We start from the raw sequence: 21772 nt of genomic DNA on the forward strand, positions 1-21772 counted from the left end.
GTGAAAACGGGTAAGATGGGCTACAATCTAATAATCTTAATCCCCGCTACCGTTACTTTCTGCCCGAGCAACGCCGGGCTCATCTGCTAGTGTTTTTTTTTTTTTTAATAAACTACGACATTCATTAAAGAAAAGTAAAAATCTCTTATTGAGCTAGGAAAATTTATCATTCTTCTTCTTTCTGCGGAAATGAAACTCCTTACACGAAGCCCCATCGCTCCTCTCGGATATGAACTTTCGGGGACTACCCGTACTTTGCCGGCCTAAGAGTTCTTTTAGAACGGCGAATTATCCCGAGTGAACATCTCCGTTAACGGAAACGAAATGCTCCGTAATCATCAACAGATTTCTACAAAAATAAACGGTTCGGGCCGATTTTATTTCTCGTTTGTACACGTATTAAAATGCCGACCGACAACTTTATTAAATTACAAAATACGTACAACAATATTTACAAACGACGTCACGGACATTGTCCCGTTCCTTTTTTACAATAAATTCTCGGAACGTTCGAAAAATGGAGCATTTAGAAACCGGTGTTGGGCGCCGAACGTTTTCGCTCCTTTTGCGGTCTTTTACGAAGTATTTTCGCGGTGAACGGCGATCGGGGGTTTCTCTTTTTTGACGCTTTCGCCGGATCGACCGAAAATATATCGGTCCGATCTCCGTAACGCCACCGATTCTTCTCGTTCTTCTCGAGAGCCGTCGTCCGAGATTTCGCGCAGCAGATCGGAGCTGGTCTCTTCGTTCTTGTCCGATTCCGAGTTTGTGTCGCGTGGAGCGGCGCCGTTGATTCTCTCTTCTCTTATCTCCCATATCTCCGCCTCTGTTTTGACAAAAATCAAATTCTACTTAAACGGACCTTACCTTCGACTTTTTCCGCCCAACTTATTACCGGGCGGGAGAGTTCTCGTTTTTAAATTCGAGAGAAAATAAAAAACTGGCCATTTCGAGTTTTATCAGCCAATTATACGTACCTATTTTCGAATCGTTTTCCGAATTATTTTCTAGAGACCTTTTACAAGTTAAGAGGTAGACCGCCGATAGATACAGAAGTCCGAGTATTCCGCAACTGGCTCCCAATACTCTGAACGTGACCGGCGCGCCGAAGGTGCCCATGATGCCTCCTCCAACGATGGCCGCGGTTCCTCTCCCTGGTCCAAACACAAATCGTTTCAAAATTTGCCTTTTTCGACTCGGCACGTTATAAAAAACAGTAAAAGGCGATTAGTAATAATAAGTTACATCGTTCGTATACCATACATGGAATTGGATGAAAAATCGAAAATAATTTGATTTTCGATTTTTAATACAAAAGTATAACTTAAATAAGCAAATTTCGGCGGAAAGCGGCCCGGAAAACAATTAAGATCCGCGAATTACGTACAAAACAATTCGTAAAATATTCTCTCCGTCTTAAACCTCGGTAAAGGTGGTTAAAGATATGCCTTATTGCACCGGTAAAAGATTTATTCGCGATTATTTGTGTTACCTTTCTTTTAATCTCGGTTAAGTAACTCGAGACCGACCTCGAACCTTCACCGCTTTCCGACTTTGTCATTTCACCAAGTAGCGGTTTGTTATTTCGGAATCAACAGTTTAATATTTTTCATTTACATATCGAAATCTAAAACTATTAAAAACAGCAGAAATGCACACATCGGAATAAAAACTCTCTTAATTTTAAATATACTCGATTTTTCGCATTAATATCATTATGGGATTAGTCGAATTTATTCTCCGTGGCACGTATACCGCGTTGGATCAAAGTCGAAGCGTAACTACAAAAAAATCCAGCAACCGGTTACTTAATTTCCCGGCGCCATCTGTCGCGATATTTCATTAAGAAAACTTTTTATGCTTCTAACTGTTATAAAATGGCAAAAAGCTTAACTTCGAGAGTAAAATCGTCATTAAGTCTGACCCTACTGGAGATACACACAAACCCCTTTATCTCCCTACTCTCCGACCTTTAATCACCAGAATCTAACAGCATCGATTTCCCTAATAAACAAACTTCTCGGTAAAATTTCAGAAATGTTCGAGACGAAAAACGCAAGAGTTATTAAGCTTCGAAGATAGCGAACAAAATCGTGCCCCCGCACACAAACACAAACATCCATACGTACATAAATTACCTCCGAATTATTATTATTATTTTTTCTTTTTTCGTATATCTCGATGTTTCCAAGTTTCTCATTCCGAAAATATAAAAATCCCGGGAGTCATTTTTGATCGATTTCTCTGTTATATATATATGACAGTCGGGAAAATAAAAATTAGGGTTTCTCTAACAGAATCCCGGGATCCCGGGATTAATAAAATTTATTAATTTCTTAAAAGTAAACTTTTAAGAAATTAATAAGATTTCCCGGGTTAAGAAAAACCCCGGGATCCCGGCTGTTTTTTTAACCCGGGAAACCTCGTCAATTTATTAAAAGTTTACTTTTTTCTTATTTTGTGTTAAAGCTGAGGAAATTTTGCAAATAGAAAGTATAATTAACTCATAGACTTACATTTATATTTATTAATTTTAAGCCCGCTTATTCGTTTTTTTAAATTTTTGCTTGTTATGGCACGTCACACACACATTGTTAATAATCAACACGTAGCCTATTTTCGGCAGAACTCTGAAAATTCCATGCTTGTCGGAAGCTGTAATATCTCGAATATTGCGCCGATGCCGTATTAATTTTTAAGCGTACCCAGTAACTTCGATAACCGCGAAACGCCAGGTTGCGCAAATTGGACCACGATACAAACGAGTACGAAGGTTTTCTTCGGAAACCCGATTATTAATGTCAAATAAACCGCCGAATTATCGGGCTATAAGCTCGATGCCGCTATTAAAGCAGCCCGGGTAGACAAATCGGGCGGCAAAAGAGGTATTGTAACGCGTGTCGAAAACGAACTAAAAATCTTCCAGGCTACGGGTGAAAAAACGCGTAACATCCGTCTTCTGTTAAATGCATTTCGGCCGCATCGATTGAATCGGAAAGCATTTTCGATAGCGGCACTTTTCATTACTAAGAACCAGATTGCGTGATCGGAGTATTGATCGTCTTTGCTTTCTAAAATCTGTTACAAAATATTACTGTAAATTTTTGTATTATGTGTTAGTTAAAAAACGAAAATTACCTTCTACTTAGAAGTTTCATCTAAATTCATTTTTGTCTTTAAATTTCCCACTCGATTCAAAGGCTTTTTTCTTGTAAGTAGTTTCCAACAAACTTTAATAAACTTTTTCTATTTGTGAAAATCTCCTCGTATTTCTAAATATGTATTAATAATATTATTTCGAAGGGTACGGATCGTATTAAATTACTTAAAAATGAAAAATAATTATATCATTCGATTTCAAGATATATTTTATATTTTAAAAATAATTATATCTCGGGAAACAGTTTACTTTTTTCCCGAAATCCCGAGACGAGCGAAGAACGGGGAAATGAGAAACCCTAGTAAAAATGTTTCGTTTTTACGCTGTTCGTGCGTGTAGGGGGAAGTGGGGAACGGACCCCATCTGTTTTTTGGCTAAACGGTTCACAATTTTCCATCCCAGCAGACGCTTGCCTCTAGCGGCTACAGAGCCAACTTCAAATTCTGAATATGGTGGCTGTTCTGTGCACACGCTCCATTGTGAGAGGAAAAAACTGTTTTGTGCATCTTTCTTCTGATTTGTTTCATCATTATCACTATCATTTATAAGTACTCTTGTATATAACTTATTGTTTCAATAATATATATTAATGCTAACTATCCCCTCATCTATTTTTTTTTTTTTTTTTTTTTTTTTTTTTTTAACTCTTTCCGCCCTGTGGGCACTAAGAGGGCCTCTTTTAGTAGGCCCATTATGGGTTCGGCCAGGCCCACAATGGGGCGACCGGGTGGTGAGGGACGGGGCCCGACATATCCGAACGGACCACCCCCCGAAAAATTCCTGGGGATTATTCGACCGTTCGGATTCGATCCCGGGTCCCCCAGAGCGGCAGGCTGCCACCTTTACCGCTCGGCCATCCGGCCGTCATCCCCTCATCTATTAAAACACGTATGGAGACAGATTACACTTTATCCCTTTGTGTCTAGTCAAGGTTAGAAACATAAAATAGCGTGAAGAGATAATGAGGCTGGACGAGAATCAAAAGATAATAAAAGCCATGACATAGATGCGAGCAATGGTAATAATACCTGCATCATCTGTGGAAAACTTGATAGAAACAGAGAATCGTGGTACGGATGTACTGTCTGCGCTGCTCGGGCACATTCTGAATGTAGTTGGTTTGATTTTCCAGACGATTACATTTGTGATTATTGTATTGAGTGATTAAAGTTTTTAATTTAAAGTGCTTGAACTTATTATTAAACACACAAACTATTTTGAAAACAACACACATATAAAAAATTAATAATTCATATGCAAAAACGTAAGTTTTCTAGTTTTTGAACAAACATTTCTAACGTTTCGGTCTTTTTTCAATGTTTTTATATGATGGTTCCCATTACCCAACGTGGCTGGGTAATGGGGCTCAGTGGAATGTTTTGTTTCTTTTTTATCATTAAGACAATATGGAGAGAAATACTCAAGTTTTGATGCGTGCACATTCTTTAGAGTACACTGTGTGAATCGTTAAAATAACTTCTCATAATATTGTTAAGTTTTTTTAATAATATGCAAAATACCTTAGGTGGGCCCCATTTCCCTAATTTCCCCTATTTCTGTTTGGGAATTCCTGACTACGTGACGTGTGTTTAGTACGGCAGCTTTCCGTAGTAAACACAGGTCACGTCACGTAGTCCGGAATGTGATGTGTAGGCCTACCGTGGTGACTCGTGAAGCCTAATGTTTCTAGGCTTTTACGCAAAATTTGCGGTACGAAGCCTGTGCAACGAACGATTCTAGATAATTAAGTGCCTTATCCACTCTCCACGGGCGCTTTGTTCTGTGGATTTCTGAACTGATTTTTCAATCTAGATATTTCTTGTATTTTGAATATTTATATTGTTATATGTATATTATACTGTACGTGATTTTGTTTTGCTCGTTAATGAATGTGGTTAGTCGGTTAGATTTTTGTCGCCAGCCTCCTGGGCCAAACTGCGTCAACCTAGTAGTAAAAAATGTATAACCAAAGCCATAAACAGTTAAAACGTATCCAATACATATCGATATAAAAAATAAACGATTAAAAAGTATACAAAATATATAAAAGCTAACTAGTAGAGTTAACGGGAATACAAGTAAAAATGTAACGCAGGTAATAGTTCTCAGCGCGAATACACCTAGGCTAATAGATTAAAATAGCATAAACTGTCCGATCGTATATAAAAGAAGTTTCTGCTAAAATTTTTCCGAGGAAGGGTCTGGAGGGTAAAGGTTGTCGGTGAATTAATCTCGTCTGTCGCGACGGGCTGTTTTGTGATTATAGTTTTCGTCGGCATAGTCAGAGCGGCGGCAATGTTTTTGGCGCCCTCGGCAACGCATTAGTGTTTTAGTTCACGGCGCATAACCGTTTGCCTCTCGCCCTTGGCACTCGCTCGTTGACAACGCATAGCTACGACTCTGGCTGTAGTATATTTTGCGTGTGTTGTTTTCTATTTCCGTTTGAGGTGTGTATTTTTAGCCCGGCACGGTTCCCGAGGACGTAGTAGTTTGTTTGCATACAAGTGTTTAATGTATTACATTAGCTATTTAGTTATATCGATGAAAATAGTCCGTTTGTGTTAAAAGTTTGCAACTCGATGTGGTATGTAGTATATTTTCCTGCTTAATGTGGAAATTCCTGCAAGTGTTATTCTTTGAAATGCGCTTTTTAAAATTTTTATACGGCAATCACGAATCCTTTCGTCTCTCCAACGAGGCATTCGCGAGTCAGTCAGTAGTTTGACGCAGTTCTGTTAACGCGATTCTGGCCGATATCGCAGAGCTTCTTTCCAATTCAAAACTGCTTTGCGGTGTCTGTATCTTTTGTGCTGTGTGTGTTATATCTGGAATTTAGTCAAAATTTCGACAGAATCAAAATGTCGATACCGTCGAAAGCCCGTCATTGTTCATTGTTCTTTTATATTTTTGCAGGCGTCCAGAGACTTTCTGTTGGCAGTTTTGTGTAATTTAAGCGAAAAACAGCGTAAAAGAAATTTAACTAGACAGACGTTTAAGGGTCGACGAAACGATTTGCTCTCTGTCCCAAACAAATAAAGTTTGCATTACAATAATTAATTATATAGTATCACGTAGTAATGTATTACTACTAATAAATTATTGTGTGTCTGGTAAGAATTATCTATAGTTCTAGCAATCGTTTTTTATTGGCCAAGTAAGCGTTTCTACGTCAACCACGTTCGAATTCTTAGAACAATTTTTAATAACAACCTAAATATATAAAATTACTTGTCCCGATTGATTCGTCATCGCCCAGACCAAACCGCTGAACATAAAGAGATGAAATTTGGTACACGGGGTACGTCACGAAAGCGAAAACCGAGAAGGGATTTTTCGAAACTTCCCCGCGGGGTGAGAGGGAGAGCGTTAACCCGAAGAACTGCTTTACTGTACTATTTTAGATGGGATTTTTTGTTTTCGACTATATTTAGTCTTCATCGAGTACTTAGGTGTATTAAGTTGATAACATTTCAGACGTTGTTATAAAAATGTTTATATATTTCGATTTTTTAACCAAATGCTCGACCGTTTTAAATTCGAGTTTGTTATTGCCTATATTGCCTGTTATTGTTCAATTATAGAACGATTGTAAACGGTCCAGAAAATTGATCAAATTGAAAACAGTTCGTTTGATTCTCGGCAATTCTCGTCGTCCTCGGCGGTAGGTGTTATATAACAATTACTATAGTTGTTGAAATACTGAATATAAATAGCGTTTTCTCGCAAAATCGGCGCGGGCGGAGTGGCGGGAAACAGCTAGTCGATACATAACATTTTAACGGTGTATCGCTTACCGTTGTTTGTAATAATTTTTGAGTTTAAAATCACTTACATTCAAGAAAGTAAATTACTATTCAAATAAATTTACAATGTTACGTTCCGAAGCAATGGCCCAATTTAAATTGACGAGGTGCATTTCGTCTCCCGTCATTTCTGACCACGTTACGACTAATAAACAAAATAGAACGAAAACCATAAAAATAGGTCTTTGTGACAAGTACAGAGGCTAATTTTGTAATACGAAATTATTATAATATCAGTAGAAAATGAAGTAAAATAACATTAAGGAAAGATTTTGACAGAGCTCTGACAGCTGATCATCGGGCATGCGTCAATAGAAATTCTCCGCTAAAACTTGATAATCAAGGATTTTCTAGCGTGTCGAATTTTCATTGGAGAAGATTTTTATTTATCGTGTGGAGAATTTAAACCAGATCCTACGAATATATCTAAATCGCACAGCGACGGCTCACGTCGTAGTTTTGCTTTTCACTTCCATCCTTTGAAAATATTACAATTCGAGAAACGTATTACAGGTATTTTATCTTTTACAACTGCGATTTTTCTACAAACTTTTAAGCCTCTATTTTTCTATTAAATAATTTATTGTTTGTTAAATTTATAATTTATTAAATTTCTTCGCCGTGTCAAAATTCTCAACGACGAATAATCTGCATCGTTCTACCGTATGTTAACCTTATCGAGCCAGTTACACCACCACAAGTTATACTTTCCCGTTTATACGGTTATATATAACATAGAGAAAGTATGGCGATCGATTAAAAATTTATCTTCCTTCGAGATTATTTATTTTTGGACTAGGAAACCTCGAAACGTCGAAAATTCCGAAAAAAATTTTTGGGTTTTTTCTGTGTGTATGGAATTTAATGTGTATACAGTACGTCTGGCACTATTTTGTTCATCCACTTCGAAGCTTAATAAATCCTGTGTCTTTTATTTCGTTTTGGTGTTTAAGCAACAAAATTAAATAAAAGGTGAGGGGAACAGGGAGATATAAGAAAGTCTTGTGGCATATCTCGAGTGGGACTTAATGTAGTTTTACTAGTTATAGGCCTAAGCAATTACAATGTTTCGTAAAACTCATTTTTACCCTCGAAAACTAAGATTTTTGCCATTTTATAACGATTAATTACATTAATACCTCGAGTTACGTAACACGCGACTTGCGTAAATTCGCAGTTACGTAAAATGTAAATGTCAAAAATTGAAAAAATCCGAGTAAAGTGACACGTAATTTTACAAAGAATTATTCTATTTCGAACATCATTCATTCATTCTCTCTCTTTTTTCCTTTTCTTCTTTAGCGCCGTACCGATTTATTACTTTACTAGCAGATGAGCCCGGCGTTGCTCTGTCGAAAAACAACAACAGCAAAGATTAAGATTATTAGATTATTTAGTACTTTTAACCCTTCTACCATATTGTATTATAGTATTTGATTTAAATTTACAGAAATTATATTACGTAAGAGTTTATCAAACGAGTGCCCAATCTAATACAGTTTTAAAATTTTCTAATTATGTGCAACAGAGGAATAAAAAATTTTAAAAATGTGTTGAATGGATCATTCGGTGTGATAAACCCTTGCGTAAGATAACCTTTATAGTTATACAGTCGATCTTACCCGTTTTCATCGGGTGCAAGAATTAGGTCCCCCTTCATTCGAGGCTAATTAGAGAACTTTTAAATGGATCTAAAAATATTTTTCGCAAAAACGCAAAAAACCGCATCTAAAATCAGTGGCGTGCCGTCGTTGGAAGCGTTAGAAGCGCCGCATCCACCTTCCAACGACCTTCCGTCGTATTTTATAAAATATAAATTTTCATATTTTAACGTAGTTTGAATTAATTAAAATTAATATTTTATTATAACTGCATTACGTATCTTATTACAAATTTCTATACTACGTGTGAGAAAAACGATAAGATCGCTATTGTATATTCGAATGTCGGTGACGGTATGGAAGCGCTTACGAGACAGCTTTCGAGGCGAGAATAATCGAATGGTGTAAAGCAGCCGGAGGGCATTGACCCACGCGCTTTACGGAGCACCAACCTTTAGCCGGTGGAAGCTACACACGCTCAACGCTTCCAACGATTCTATCCCTTAGCCAATGGGTAGGGAGCTCTCTGACTAAGCGAATCGTTTAAGATTTAAAAAGTAAAGAGTATTCAATGTTATTTTTATGTACGTTTTTTTGCAAAGTTATATTTAATTATAATTTTCTTTTAATTATACCGTAATTAAATTGACAGATTTTCAGACAAAATCTTTAGAATTTTTATCACTTTTTCATAATATTAAAATTATTAACAATTTTTTCAAGGTGTTTTAATTCTTTAAATTAAGTAAATTTTATGGGAAATTTTTTGATTTATCTAAATTACGTAGCGAATCGCAGTATTTATATTCGTGTCCGGACTATTATATATCGACGAGTAACTCTTAGACATAAAACATTTTATAATTAATGTCGATCCGAACAAAGACGTGCTAAAAGAATTATACGATTTAATATTTACGATAGCATCTACCGGTGGGTCTGTCGAGCGCAGTTTTTCGACCGCGGAGCGAATTCGTACATCGGCCAGGAACACTCACTCGGTCGGAGGAAAAATGGTCGTCGCTGGCGTCGCTTTCGATAGAAAAAGACCTTTCAAATACGTCGACGGAGTCCACGACCGACGACTTTTACGATAAAGTAATTAACGACTTGGAGGAAGAAATCGCCGAATAGAGTTCGTTTGTAAAAAATTAAAACAACAAGTTTTTCTATCATTGTTTGTATCGTACCAATTTGTATTGTGTATTTTTTGTATTTTACAACTAAAATACGTAAATTGTTTATTTTTGTCATTTCGAGTATTTGTTTAAAACTTTTATGAAAATGTGAGGTTCCGGGCGAGTCTGACCCGTCACGAAAGACGCGAAAAAACGGTTAATTTAGCGAAAAATTTACTAGTTTAAAGAAACATAGGTAAAAGTCGTTTGCAGTCGGACACCCATCGTTTGTATCAAACTGCCGGCCAGAAACCGTAAATCGCGGAAGGAAGTCGTCCTACGATCGGTGGAAGATCGAATTCGTCTTCGATTTTGACTTTTCTCGCGCTCCGGGTAAGAGTCTCGTTAAGTTTAGTAACCGGGGACCGACCACTCGGGAAGCGTGATCGAGGGAGAACGACTAATTAAAATAGACGAAAGAAAGAACGGAGATCGATACAATCTCCGACGATCGAGGACACCCGGCACTCGGTTAACGTTCCGAATAACCAAAACGCCGCGTGTCAACGCGCAAAAAAGGAAAAAAACCAGTTTCTCGTCTATTGTGCCAACATGTAACCCGTGCCGCTTCGGACTTAGACCGTGTCCCCGACTCCAACGGACGAAGTCTCCCCGCGTCTTACGGACTCGTCGACGCCGCCGTCCCGGGGCCACCTTCGATCGACCGTCGAAGAACCGCATCGACGCTCGGGACGTCCGAACGGCCGATTGTCCTAAAGCAAACTATTTTGTACATAGTGTATGTTTATTTTATGTTAAAATAAACGGTTTTTGTCAGATACTTGTCGTCTTTGTCTCTACAGCCACCACCCACGTACGAATGGATCCTAGACCATTACTGACGCGCAATTAACCGATTGCCCCTGGAAGTCGGCTTCTTACAGAAACACGGCTTCCCTATCGTCAAATGTCACGGCACGCTACTGTCTAAAATAGTATAGTAGAAGCTGAGTTCTTCGGGATAATCCTTAGCCCATTCCCTCTCCCCCGAGGGGAGAGAATTTCGAAAAATCCCTTCTTATTGTACATTCTCTTGGCGTACCCCAAGGTTGCGACTATGCAAACGCGAACGCGAATTTTCCGAGCGAGCGAGAATATGTGGCGAGAAGAGGCGAGAGGCGATAAATATCGAACCCTGTTAGATACGTGCGACAACTAGAAATTTGCTCTCGCCAGCGATATTTTTGTCTTCTCGCTTGCGCATGGTTTTCCTTTCCGACGACTATAACGCTGGCTATTAAATTCGCGTCTGCATAGTCGCACCCTAACTGTGTACCGAATTTCAACTTTCAACTCCTAACCGTTTAGGTTCTGCGCTTATTATTATTATTATCGACCCATCTCGATTATATGTATAGATTGCTCTGCTAATCTTTTACTTTTCGGTCTAATTGTAAGCACGTACTCGAGCGTACCGGGCACTCTTCTCGTAAGCAATTCTTTTATACAAAAAAAGTGAATAATATATGTACTGTACACATATAATAATAAATACAGTATTGAGTTATTGATTACGTAGTTATACTTAAACAATTTACAAATTCGACTAGCGTAAAATTCCAGTCATGGAAAGGACCGCATTACTTACGTAACTCTGGGTATTACCGTATATAAAAAGTTTTTAAAATTAAAAACAAAACAGATGGCGCTACCGAATGTTGTCAGGAAAGTTACACGACTCGTTGCTGGATTTTTTATTAAAGGACTCCGATTGTTTATGTTAGAGCATTTTTTTTTTCTCCCTCTTTTGACGTAAATTTAATTTGTAAAAACTACACAAATAACATAAATAAATACAACACCTTAATTTGTTGCCGAGAAGAATATCTATTTGAACTTCTCGGCGACAAATTAAGGTGTTGTATTTATTTGTGTGTTTATTTGCCGAGCGCTGTTAAAGTTACACAAATAATGTTAAAAAATAGAGATAAATCAGCATTTTAAAATATTTTTTGAAAATCTTGTGGGGCCACTACGAACAGCGAGAGCGATTCTGGACAGGTGTTCTGTCTAGAATCGCTATCGGGCAATTCTCTTCTGTTTGTTCTGTCACTCAATCGAGTAGCGTTAGAAATACTCGTACGTCCGTATTTCTAGATCGAACAACGACTATACGAAAAGAGCCATCGTGTCGTACTGTACGTAATTTTCCCACAATTTTTAGTTTTTCCGTTTTCGTCTTCGTCGGGGAAATCTATTGATTTGAAAATAGGAATTTCATTTCTTATTGTCGACGAATTTTCGGCAAGTTAATTCTATAAACTCGGTTATATTTTACCGCTTGAAAGAACATTAATATTAACGCACTTAATTAATTTATACTTTCTCCGGATTCCTCGATAGCAGTTAATCGATCGGTTAATTTATCTACCAATTATAGATGGCACGTATTTAATTCGCAATAATAAAATGAAATATTTGTTATTAGTACGTAGCCGTGTGGATAGTCGTTTGTATATTAATATCAATTTTATATTACAAACAGTTGATGAATTATGAAAGGTTTCTAAAACACTAAAAAATGAAAACTTACCGATGGAATAATGGACCACTTTCAACAGAGATCCGCCGGAACCGACGAGGTTTCTGGGGATTACGTAGGAACAATATAAACTGGATGCCACCGACATCGAGTGGTAGGTGAGCAGATCGGTCACCGCCAAAAGCACGCTCCACCATCCGTCGGTGATCAAAGAGTAGCATATGTACCTTCCGCAGTACACGAAGAGCGACAGACACAGGATATTGGCGCATCCGAACTTTTTTGCGATCGGACGATATTTCTTTAATAAAGGTATCCCGCTTAAAGATCCCGCGGTTATCGTCAAACCGAGTATATACTTTGGCGTGTTAAAGTCTAGCAAATACCAAAAGAGGAAGGTTTCCAGGTATCCCGACATCGTGCCGATCCAGAACATGATTATTACCAGCATGACGTATTCGGCGTGACACGAAAGTTGCTTTAAATTGTCGATCCCATTTCTGGGAAGCGGGTAAAGTTGAACGTCGAGAATCACCACCGATACGATAACCACGGTTACGAGAACGTCGAATACGTAGACGGCGTAACTGTAATCCGAACGGTTGATGTCCACTACCAGTCCCACCAAAGGAGGAAAGACGGCGGTGGCTAACGAATTATACACGTTTACCATAGTGTATCTTCCGTCGGCGAATTCGGTGGCGACGTTTAAACTGTTTTCCAAGAGGAGAAGAATTACGGCCACCAGCAAGTGTATAATACAGCGAAGAACCAGATATAGACTAAAAAATAACCACCTCTTGTATCCGACGTAAACGCATTCTTCGTTGTCGAAGGATAACGTAGAAGTTACGTCGTTGACTTCTTGGAATCTACATTTTAAAGAACAATTTCCCTTATTTAAGTGAGGGATTATGATGGGACAAGACATGTGATGAAACACTAGTCGATGCCAAGTCACCGCATCCACCGGATAATAGCAATCCGTACTCCTGTCTTCGGGAGAATTCAGGTAGAGTCCGAAGGTGAAATTTTCGGACAGAGTATTATTAACCTCTACCACGTGACAGACCCGACCCACTTGGTCGTCGAAACATAAATCGGCAACGTTGACGGGTTCTCGCAGATCGGCTCCGTGGTTCGGACACTGGACGCTGCAGGCCGTAAACTGTAAATTGATGACGTCGTTTCCGTGCACGGGACTACAAGTTCTCTCCTCGCCGCACTTATCCACGATGATCCAGGGTTTTATTTTCGTGCCGCAGACGAGATGCAGGGAATGTTGTCGGTGTTCCGGAGGTGGCAGAAACGGGAAGATCAAGAGGGCCGAAACGAAGAGCAGGACGAAAACCAGAGAATAGATTAAGAGGCTTCGAAGGCTTCCCAATTTCTCGACCGCATTGTTGATCAGAGGAAAACTCAGAATCTGAGTCAGCGGTAAAACGCTGCAGACGACGGCCGTTTCGTGTACGGTGAAGCCGAGATACTTCATGTGAATATTCAAGAAAGGAAGAAGACTGGAAACGGCTGAAAAAGAAACAAATAAAAAAATAAGTAGAAAAATGTCAAAATCGGGATTAAAAGTTCCTTTCCATTCGACGTAAACAGTTTAGTTAGGATAAGGGCAAATTGCATTGGCATCTTACCGGCAAAAGTGAGAAATACGACTATCTTCAAAGGAATTAGAACCCAGTCCACGGGTCTACAGTCACAAGCCATTTATAATCGATTTATCTAGACGAAGGAAAAAACAAAGTAATAACAGAGACGTCTACTATTAATTCATCGGCATTAGCCAACGAACGTCTATTACATCCGTCGAAATTTAACGTTAACGTCGAGAGATTTTCGGGTAGTTCGACGCGGACTCCATTCGGCGTAGCTACTACGGATACTAAATTATGCCGACGACTAATTCCCCAATTCATTATATTTCTTTCGACACGTTACTTTACACAAGATTGTAATTATTTATTTTAAACGAATTAATAGAAGCTCGGAGCTGCGGAGAGTTCGTACGAAACCCGAAACGGGATAAATACGCGAATAAAGATCTGTTTATAAGAATTATCGTAATCCTTATCGGGAACAAGTTAAATATATCTGAGGAGGTTTGCCATAGCGAAACTATTTATCTACAGATAAATCCGTTACTTTTTCGGTCCGATAACGAATCGGTAACAAAATATGGCAATTTTCACCGTTTCTCCTTATCGCCACGGCCCAACGATTTATTTACGAGCCGTAAAAACTATCTCTTTACCAATTCAGTTCTACCGTTTGCATCGTTTGAGAAACACCTTTTTTTGTCAGACATTAAACGAAAACGTAAATATCAATAACGACGTTTAAAAATAATCCGCGATTCCAAAAAGAAAAGAGGAAAAATATGTTTAATTTTAAAGCTTTTCACGCTTTTTTCTTATAATTTTGTAAATTAATATTTTTACGAGAGTTTAACGAGTCGATTTGTAATTAACTTGGGTCATTTCACGACTTTTTATTTTTCCGTTGTCGATTATAAATTAATTCGCAACTAAAAACTGTTTCTTTGCTAAAATGCATTTCGGGTTTTTTTTAATCGTCTTCGGTTATCGTTTTTTATCGAGAATTTTAAAACGAAGACGGTTGATTCATAACGCCGCCGTCCACGACGTAAATTTTAAATATAGCGGAACTAACAAAAATAAAATTAATTAATTCGAATAAATGAAAACGAAGGTTACGAAATCGACGTCGATGTAAATTGTTAGGCATTAGGTGATAAGAGTAGTAGTAACGTAAAAAAGCAATTTTATTTCATTTAAAACGTACGCTCACTACCTCAAATTAGCGGTCGCTCGCCTCCGCGCATCGCGCTTTTCCCGTTAGCGATAGAGTCGTGCCGGTCACCTATCTAACACCTTCGGGTATAAATCTCGTCGATGGAAATAGCGCCACCTTCGCTTTGCATCGGACGTTCGAATACAGTTAATCGAAACCTCCCGCTCCTACGGTTTTCGTGTCCGGTCTCGTCTTTCTTCTAAATAATTCCGTTCTAGACGTAAAGAAAAGACGGGCGGACGGACGCCGGCGGGAGTTTATAAGTCTACGATTTTTTCGAGTCGCGGCCGACGAGCAGTTTCGCCAGACAATTATCGTGGCAAAAACTTTCCAAATAAAACAGTAAAATATTATAAACTCGACGATAACGTAAGTAATTATTTCGACGATAACGACTTAAAACGTGAAAGTCTCGGCGTGGAAAAATGCAAAAATAAAAAGTAATTACTACCGATTCGTAAATTAAATCGGGAAAAATAAACTAAATAGAAAAAATATATACGGGCCTACCGTGTCGGGTGACTATAAATAGAGGAAATATTCTAATCTCTACAACATATATAAGTAACTTTTGAAAATTCTTTATAACGGTTACCGAGAAATATAAACATAATTGTAATTTTAAACATTTATAAATTAGGGTCGAATAAGGTTAGAGTAAATATAAGAGGTGGCGTACTTCACGAAAATACTAAATTAAAAACGAAAACGTTAATACCGACGGTGACGGAACCCGAAGCTCATTCGGTATAATTCTACGGTAATACCCTCCGGTATCGCGGTCTCTTTACTCTTAACCATACGTGTCGTAAATTAATCGCCACCGTTTCGGTCCGCGTTTTAAAATCCTCGATAGAAAATGCTAACCGCGGCCGGCCGACGATACGCCCGCGACGGAGACGGCCGTCGGAGCTTCCCCACTCCGAGATACAAAAAGATATAACGGGACGTCTCGGAGTCGCCGGTGGCTTTCGGCCGTTACGCCGTCGGAAATCGTTTGCCACGTCGCGGGTAGCCGGATCGACCCGGGACCGACCGTTTCCGTTCGAATGCCGCGACCGACGCCGACAATCGACGCGCCAGTCCGGACGAAACTCGAACATTTATCGATATATTTCGCGGCCCGAGTGGGCGGTTTACGTATCTTTTTGGAGAAAACGCCGCGTCGGGGGCCGGGGCCGCTAGGCGCGGGACGGGCTGGGCAAACTTCGTCGCCCCCGTTCCGGAACACTCGGAATCGAATCCCCGCAAATCGAAATGTTCGGAAATTTTTCGGGAACGGTCCGTCCGGATACGTCGAACCCGGAACGGACCGGACGAAAAGTTCCTCGGCCGCGTCCACGGATGGAAAAAGTTTAAAATAAAACTTTAAAGTTGGAAAACGACGAAAAATAAAGGTCGGAGCGTTTTCGGTACCCGCGATTTAAAATACGGCGCCATTCGACTAAAATCGCCAGCGCGTTTCGAAAGCGTAGAGAATAAAACCGTTTTAAAAAACTCTAGCTACGAGTCGCTTCGGTTTCCCGGCAACTGTGGTGGCGCCATCCGTTACGTTATTTTACTTAAAAACGCTTTACGTTTTTAATTATTATAAAGTGGCGAAAAGCTTAATTTCGAGGGTAGAGACGGGTTTCGGAAAAGAAAAAAGTCGTAAATGCTAATAACCGGTAAAATCGTCGCGTCTTTTCGGATTCGATCGACTTAGGTAGCCGATAAGCTATAACCAGGAATTACGATCGATCGGAGATCTTCGACTCTAGTCGTAAACGTTTCGATTTCGTCGGTATCCGCCGCGAAAGAGACCGAGAACGGAGAGAAAAGAAGAAACCGCGTAGATTCTTCTCCTCGATCGAAAGTCACTAGCGACGCGCTACGGAGAGCGCGCTGCCGGCCGCGGCCGGCATTCGTTAATAATTTCCGACAAAACGGAAAAATAAAAGAGCGAATACTAAAAGCGGGTTTTATAATCCGCGTACAGTATTTTCATTTCCAATCCGATTACTTATTTATTTGTTAGCGAAGAATACTCGCCCGCGGTAACCTTCGCCCCGTCTCGGCGTCGAATTTTAACAATAGACGCATCTTCCGCCGAATTAATTAACGCCGCTTCTTTACTCTTCCTCGCTTATCCGGATAACGTTTACGGCATTAAGGCGGAGTCGGGAAATTCGAAATAAAAAAAGAAAAAAGACATTTACCGGTTAAAATGAACGAAAAATTCGCGCGAAGACGTATTTAAAGGAAGGCGAAGAAAGGATATTTAAAGGGGATAAACCACTTACCTACTCGGATAAAGATCTTTCCGTTTGTTTTTGGAAAATCGATTCATTCGCTCGAAAATCTATCGGGAAGAAAAGAAATTAGAGAAAGCGACGAAGAAAGTAATCGTTTAATTTTTAATATCGCAATTATCGTATTTTGTTTAATTAATTGGCTCGGACGAAGGCGAGAAAAGTGATTTTCTCTTCGAATTTAAAACGCCTTATATATCGAGATTTATAGCGACGAATAAATAATTATTCGGAAGGAGAAAAGTCGAGACGGACGACCTACCCGACAGATAACGGATGTTAACGGACGAGAACGACGAAATATATTAAAGACGATTTACGACGGAAATATTTAAACCAATAATTATTTACGCCGTAGAAATCGTCACACGTACTGCGCGTTAACATTCTTCCTCAATTCGAACGGATTATTTTTAATGGACGACATTCGAAATCGTCGGTTACTAAAAGACTAGAAATAAATATATCTTAATAAACGAAACCCGGCGGCGGTAAATAGAGATAACCTTCGAGCGCGGGTCGCGAGCTTTATCTTTATTTGTATAACTTTTATCTCTTTAAATATTATTCTAAACTACCGGCCCGACCGGAGCAGTCCCGAGGGACCGGCTATTCTAGCTTCCGACCGAATACCTCCTCCGCGGTTCGAAAAACTGCCGATTTTATTTTATTCCGAATAATTGTTAGACCCGGTACGATACGATGTTTAACCGACTAAATTATCTTTTATCTATATCTTTTTTAAACGAGCGTAATTTCGCCACCGTTTAACTATCGTTACGTCTAAATACGTATTACTAAAGATCCTTAAATAAAGTAAGAGAAACTACGGCCGGACCTAACTTACGCCGCCGGCGGCGCGAGCGGAGTTGTAAAAAACCCACGGGCGTAGCCGTAGTTACGACGCCGCACTAAATCCCGTTAAACGTTTAATACCGATTGTAAAAGTAAAACTAGCCGTAACGATTCGACGTAATACCGCGCCGTACAACCTCGCCAATACGGCGGAATTCGAATTTTTATACGGGGTAACCTCGGCTCGTTAACACCGAACAATAGGATATCGTGGTAACGAGCGGCGGCCTAGGCGACGACTACCCGAAAATAATAAAATACGGAAAAAATTCGTTTATCGGAAGCGGCTAAATACGCAGAATTTTCCGTTAATGCGAGTGTTAATAGTTAAACCGGCTTTTACCCGGGACCGGTCGATACTTTTGCAAAATACGACGGGACTCGGTATAAAATTATCGAGGAAATACGAGATCGTGTGTTTTTTTACGAAATAAATTTAATTTGTAAAGCGCGAACGACGGTTTATTTTATTTTAACGTCACGGGTCGGACGAATCCGTCGTCGAATCGTTCCGATAGAAACCGAGCTTCGCCGTACGTCGAGTTTAGGAAGACGGGAATTTTCCGTTGGGTCGGGCGAGATTTCGGCACACCCCGGCCCGGTGGCCGCCCGGACCGGCCGGGATTTATACGGAAACTCGCGCAGCTTTAGGAGAAAATTTCGGAGGGTAGCGCCCAACTTTTAAGGCGTAAAGCCGACTACTTCGTTCCGTTTCGTACACTAAGATCTCGGACACCGCGAGAGACGTCACCCGAGTGTCCCCCTCCGAGTTTCGTTTACCGCCGACGGAGAAAGGCGTGGACGGCGGCGAAATCGATCGTCGAATGCGCGGAAGCGTTTTATCCCGGAAAAAATTGGAATTTATAAAACGGCGGAAGGAGATAGGTGAAGGCATCGGAATTAGGACCGGGCGTAAGCCGAGGCCGAGGGCGCGGGGAACGGAGTCGGACGTTGCGCAGCAATCAGATAAAATCTGGCCGGAAGGCTTTCGTCATTCGGTTTGGCAATTCGGATAATCGTCGAACCTTTCCAAAAATTGACGTTGGCTGGCTTCGCATTCCTTACGTAACGACGGGCGGTGGCGTCTGCCAAATTCGGTTTCGGACCTTTCCACCGATGTTAAGCTACTTTAAAACGTCGGTAAATTTGCTACCGGAGTCTTATTTTATCGGAGAAATCTTTCGTTTCCCGAGTTCGTCGTTCCCGTTAACCGACGGGGAAGAAAGCGCGGTTATAGTAGAACGTAGAGGTCCGGTCGGCTCGTCGGCTTTAATTAATAATCGACGGCGGGGTTTCCTAGCCCGCGCTTCCGTTCTTCGGTTAGAACCGTGGGAAAACGTTAAGCGTTTCGATTACCTCGCTCCACCGAAACGTAGCGTATTAATTGGCGTACCTCGGGATATTGCCGAGCGTAATTTCGGCGGGGTTACACCCGCCGGCAATTCCTAGTAAAAGAGAACCTACGGCTAGCTAAATTTACACCCGAACTTAATTAAGGAAGAGTTAGGCACGAAAGAATTGGCAAAAACGGCGAATTTACGGGGAAAGAGGCGTCCGGGTAGGAAACGGTGGCCGCGGGTAGCGTAGTCGACTCGCGCGTGCAAAACAAATCGTCACTCGACCGCGTCGTTATAAGAAGACATTTCCCCGCCAAAAACGTCGGAAGCGGCCCCGGTAATCGGGACGGGTCCGGGCCCCGCCACTGTCGAATTAGCTCGCCGTTTTCGTCGGTCCGGACCCGGCGGAACCGGGTTTTTTGAGAAAATCGACCGCGTCGAGGCCCGATCGAAAAGCGAAAATTTCGTTTCCCGGCCACGGCCGCGGCGGGAAAGGAGAGAGAGAGGAGGAAAAGTGGCAAACGGTCCGCGGCGTTAGGTCCGTAAGGAAGAAACGAGAAGAGAGGAAGGACGTTAAGTCGCGCTACCTCCCTCTCCGGGAAAACGGCGTTAGGAAGGCGACGGTCCGGCGCATTCGGCTTCGGTAAAGTATAGACGAGGCGAGTGACGACAGTTTCCACCCGACTTTAGCCAAGAAACGTCCCGCGAGAGGAGTTAAATCCGCGAAATTTTCGGGCGGAAAGCGTTTAGTTAAAAGGAGGTCGACGTCCGGGCCCGAAACGCCGGTGACGGAAGGTCCCGTTAGAGACTTCCGGGACGGAACGGACCGGAGAGGAGGAAGCCGTAAAAGTAATCGTACCTGATAACCCGCTCCGACGGAATTCGAGCGGGCGGCGCGAAGGACGGTGGGCAACAGCCGTCGACCTCTCTGCCTTATAAGTCTTATCTGCGACGTCGACTTTCGATACGGTTTCGAAAGCGTCCCAGATAAGAAGCTTCCGAAGGAACCCGCCGACCGCCCGTCGCGACTTAAAAAAACGCTTTCGGGCGCCTTTTTCTCCGGCGGGACCCGCGGGATTTGGAAATTCCGGAAACGCTCGGCCGCCGAAGACGGACTAACGAAAGGGCGAGTGGGCGAAGGGGAAAACGAGCCGCACTTTCTATTCGTCGGTGGGTGGAAGGCGGGCGTCTTCCCTTCCGTCCATTTAATAATAATTTATTTCCCTTAATAAACAAATATTTCGGTAAACGGATCGGTCCCCTTCCACCTCCGTTACGTTTCGGCGCCCGACCCGACCGCCTCGACTAACGGTAAACGTAGGCCCGTCCCACTTCGCTCTCCGAAACCGGGCGCCGCCGTCCTTTCCCTCCGCAATTATTCGTCCGGGGATCGCCCCGCCGGCGGCGACGCTTCGGGTTAAAAGTGCCGTCGGTGGCCGACGGCGGGGGACGAACGCCGAGGGGTGGCAGCGGGAGGCGAGTCCGAGTTAAGCGGAGACGACGGGCGCGAGGGCGGAGTATTTCCGTCCGGCGATCTACTTCGCTATTAAACGAAAGAGACGGCGACAAAAGCAAAAGGTACGTACTTTAAAAGCGAGTCTATAAATAAGGAGGAAACTATTGTTAAGTCGTCGGCGACCTTGACTGGGGACCGTGCAAATAGCTGCCGTTGGCTGATAACCCGAATCGCTTTTTCGATAAATAAAAATGCCGCCGTCCGCCGGTTAGTCCCCGTCTTTCCCCTCTCGTCTTTCCATCGTTCGTTCCCACTTTTTTCGCTCTCGTCCCGTAACGTAATTTCGGACGCCATCTCGTTTCCACCGGAAAAACATTTCTCTACCGGGGGAGGGAAAACTGCCACTTTTTTTGTTCGTTGACGGAACTTTTGGCAAATGGCGGCGCCTCCCTCGTTTTCCGGCCGTAAATAGTCTCGGACCTTTCTTCTCTCGGCCGTCTTCTGCCCCTCCACCCGCACCGGAGCCGTCCCTCCCCTCTCTCTCCGGAAATGCTCTTTAATTAATCCTCGCTTTAAACGTCGAGGGAATAATTCTCCGCCGTATTTTCGCCCGGGTTCGGCCAGGTGGGGGCTAAGGCGTCGTTCCGACATTAGCGGGTCTTGTTCCCGCGCCGCCGCCTTCGGACCGGAATTGTACTCGAAAAGGCCCGGCTTTGGAAAACGAATTTTGTGGTGACGTCGTACCGTACTGTCGGATGTCCGTCCGAAAGATCCAAATTCCGGCTC

The 21772-nt window shown here is 41.6% G+C and overlaps 1 protein-coding gene across 3 annotated transcripts; it reads right to left on the reverse strand.

Moving 5' to 3' along the window:
- Positions 1 to 346: 346 nt before the first annotated feature.
- Positions 347 to 20422, reverse strand: LOC136981991 (major facilitator superfamily domain-containing protein 6-like). Of its 3 annotated transcripts, none has more exons than XM_067278418.1 (5): positions 20390 to 20422; positions 13871 to 13958; positions 12276 to 13751; positions 978 to 1154; positions 347 to 826 (listed from the first exon to the last, which is right to left on the reverse strand). In XM_067278418.1, exons 2-5 carry the CDS (start codon positions 13941 to 13943, stop codon positions 576 to 578), a joined length of 1977 nt encoding a protein of 658 aa, XP_067134519.1. In that variant the 5' UTR covers positions 13944 to 13958; positions 20390 to 20422; the 3' UTR covers positions 347 to 575. The 3 variants fall into 3 exon arrangements, with proteins under 3 accessions (XP_067134519.1, XP_067134518.1, XP_067134520.1); XM_067278417.1 differs by lacking the exon at positions 20390 to 20422 and adding an exon at positions 17330 to 17370; XM_067278419.1 differs by lacking the exon at positions 20390 to 20422 and adding an exon at positions 17334 to 17354.
- Between the last annotated feature and the right edge of the window lie 1350 nt (positions 20423 to 21772).

This window comes from Centruroides vittatus, unplaced genomic scaffold (assembly GCF_030686945.1).
Source record: "Centruroides vittatus isolate TY-2023 unplaced genomic scaffold, ASM3068694v2 contig_8, whole genome shotgun sequence".
Classification (NCBI taxonomy): Eukaryota; Metazoa; Arthropoda; class Arachnida; order Scorpiones; family Buthidae; genus Centruroides; species Centruroides vittatus.

What these genes read in the sequence shown, in the direction of transcription:
- LOC136981991 (XM_067278418.1), bottom strand. Translation starts at nt 13,943, where the DNA reads ATGGCTTGTGACTGTAGACCCGTGGACTGGGTTCTAATTCCTTTGAAG. An exon ending in AGTGGTCCATTATTCCATCG is followed by an intron (nt 1,155 to 12,275) that starts GTAAGTTTTCAT and finishes TGTTTGGACCAG; the next exon opens with GGAGAGGAACCGCGGCCATC. An exon ending in GGAAAACGATTCGAAAATAG is followed by an intron (nt 827 to 977) that starts GTACGTATAATT and finishes TTGTCAAAACAG; the next exon opens with AGGCGGAGATATGGGAGATA.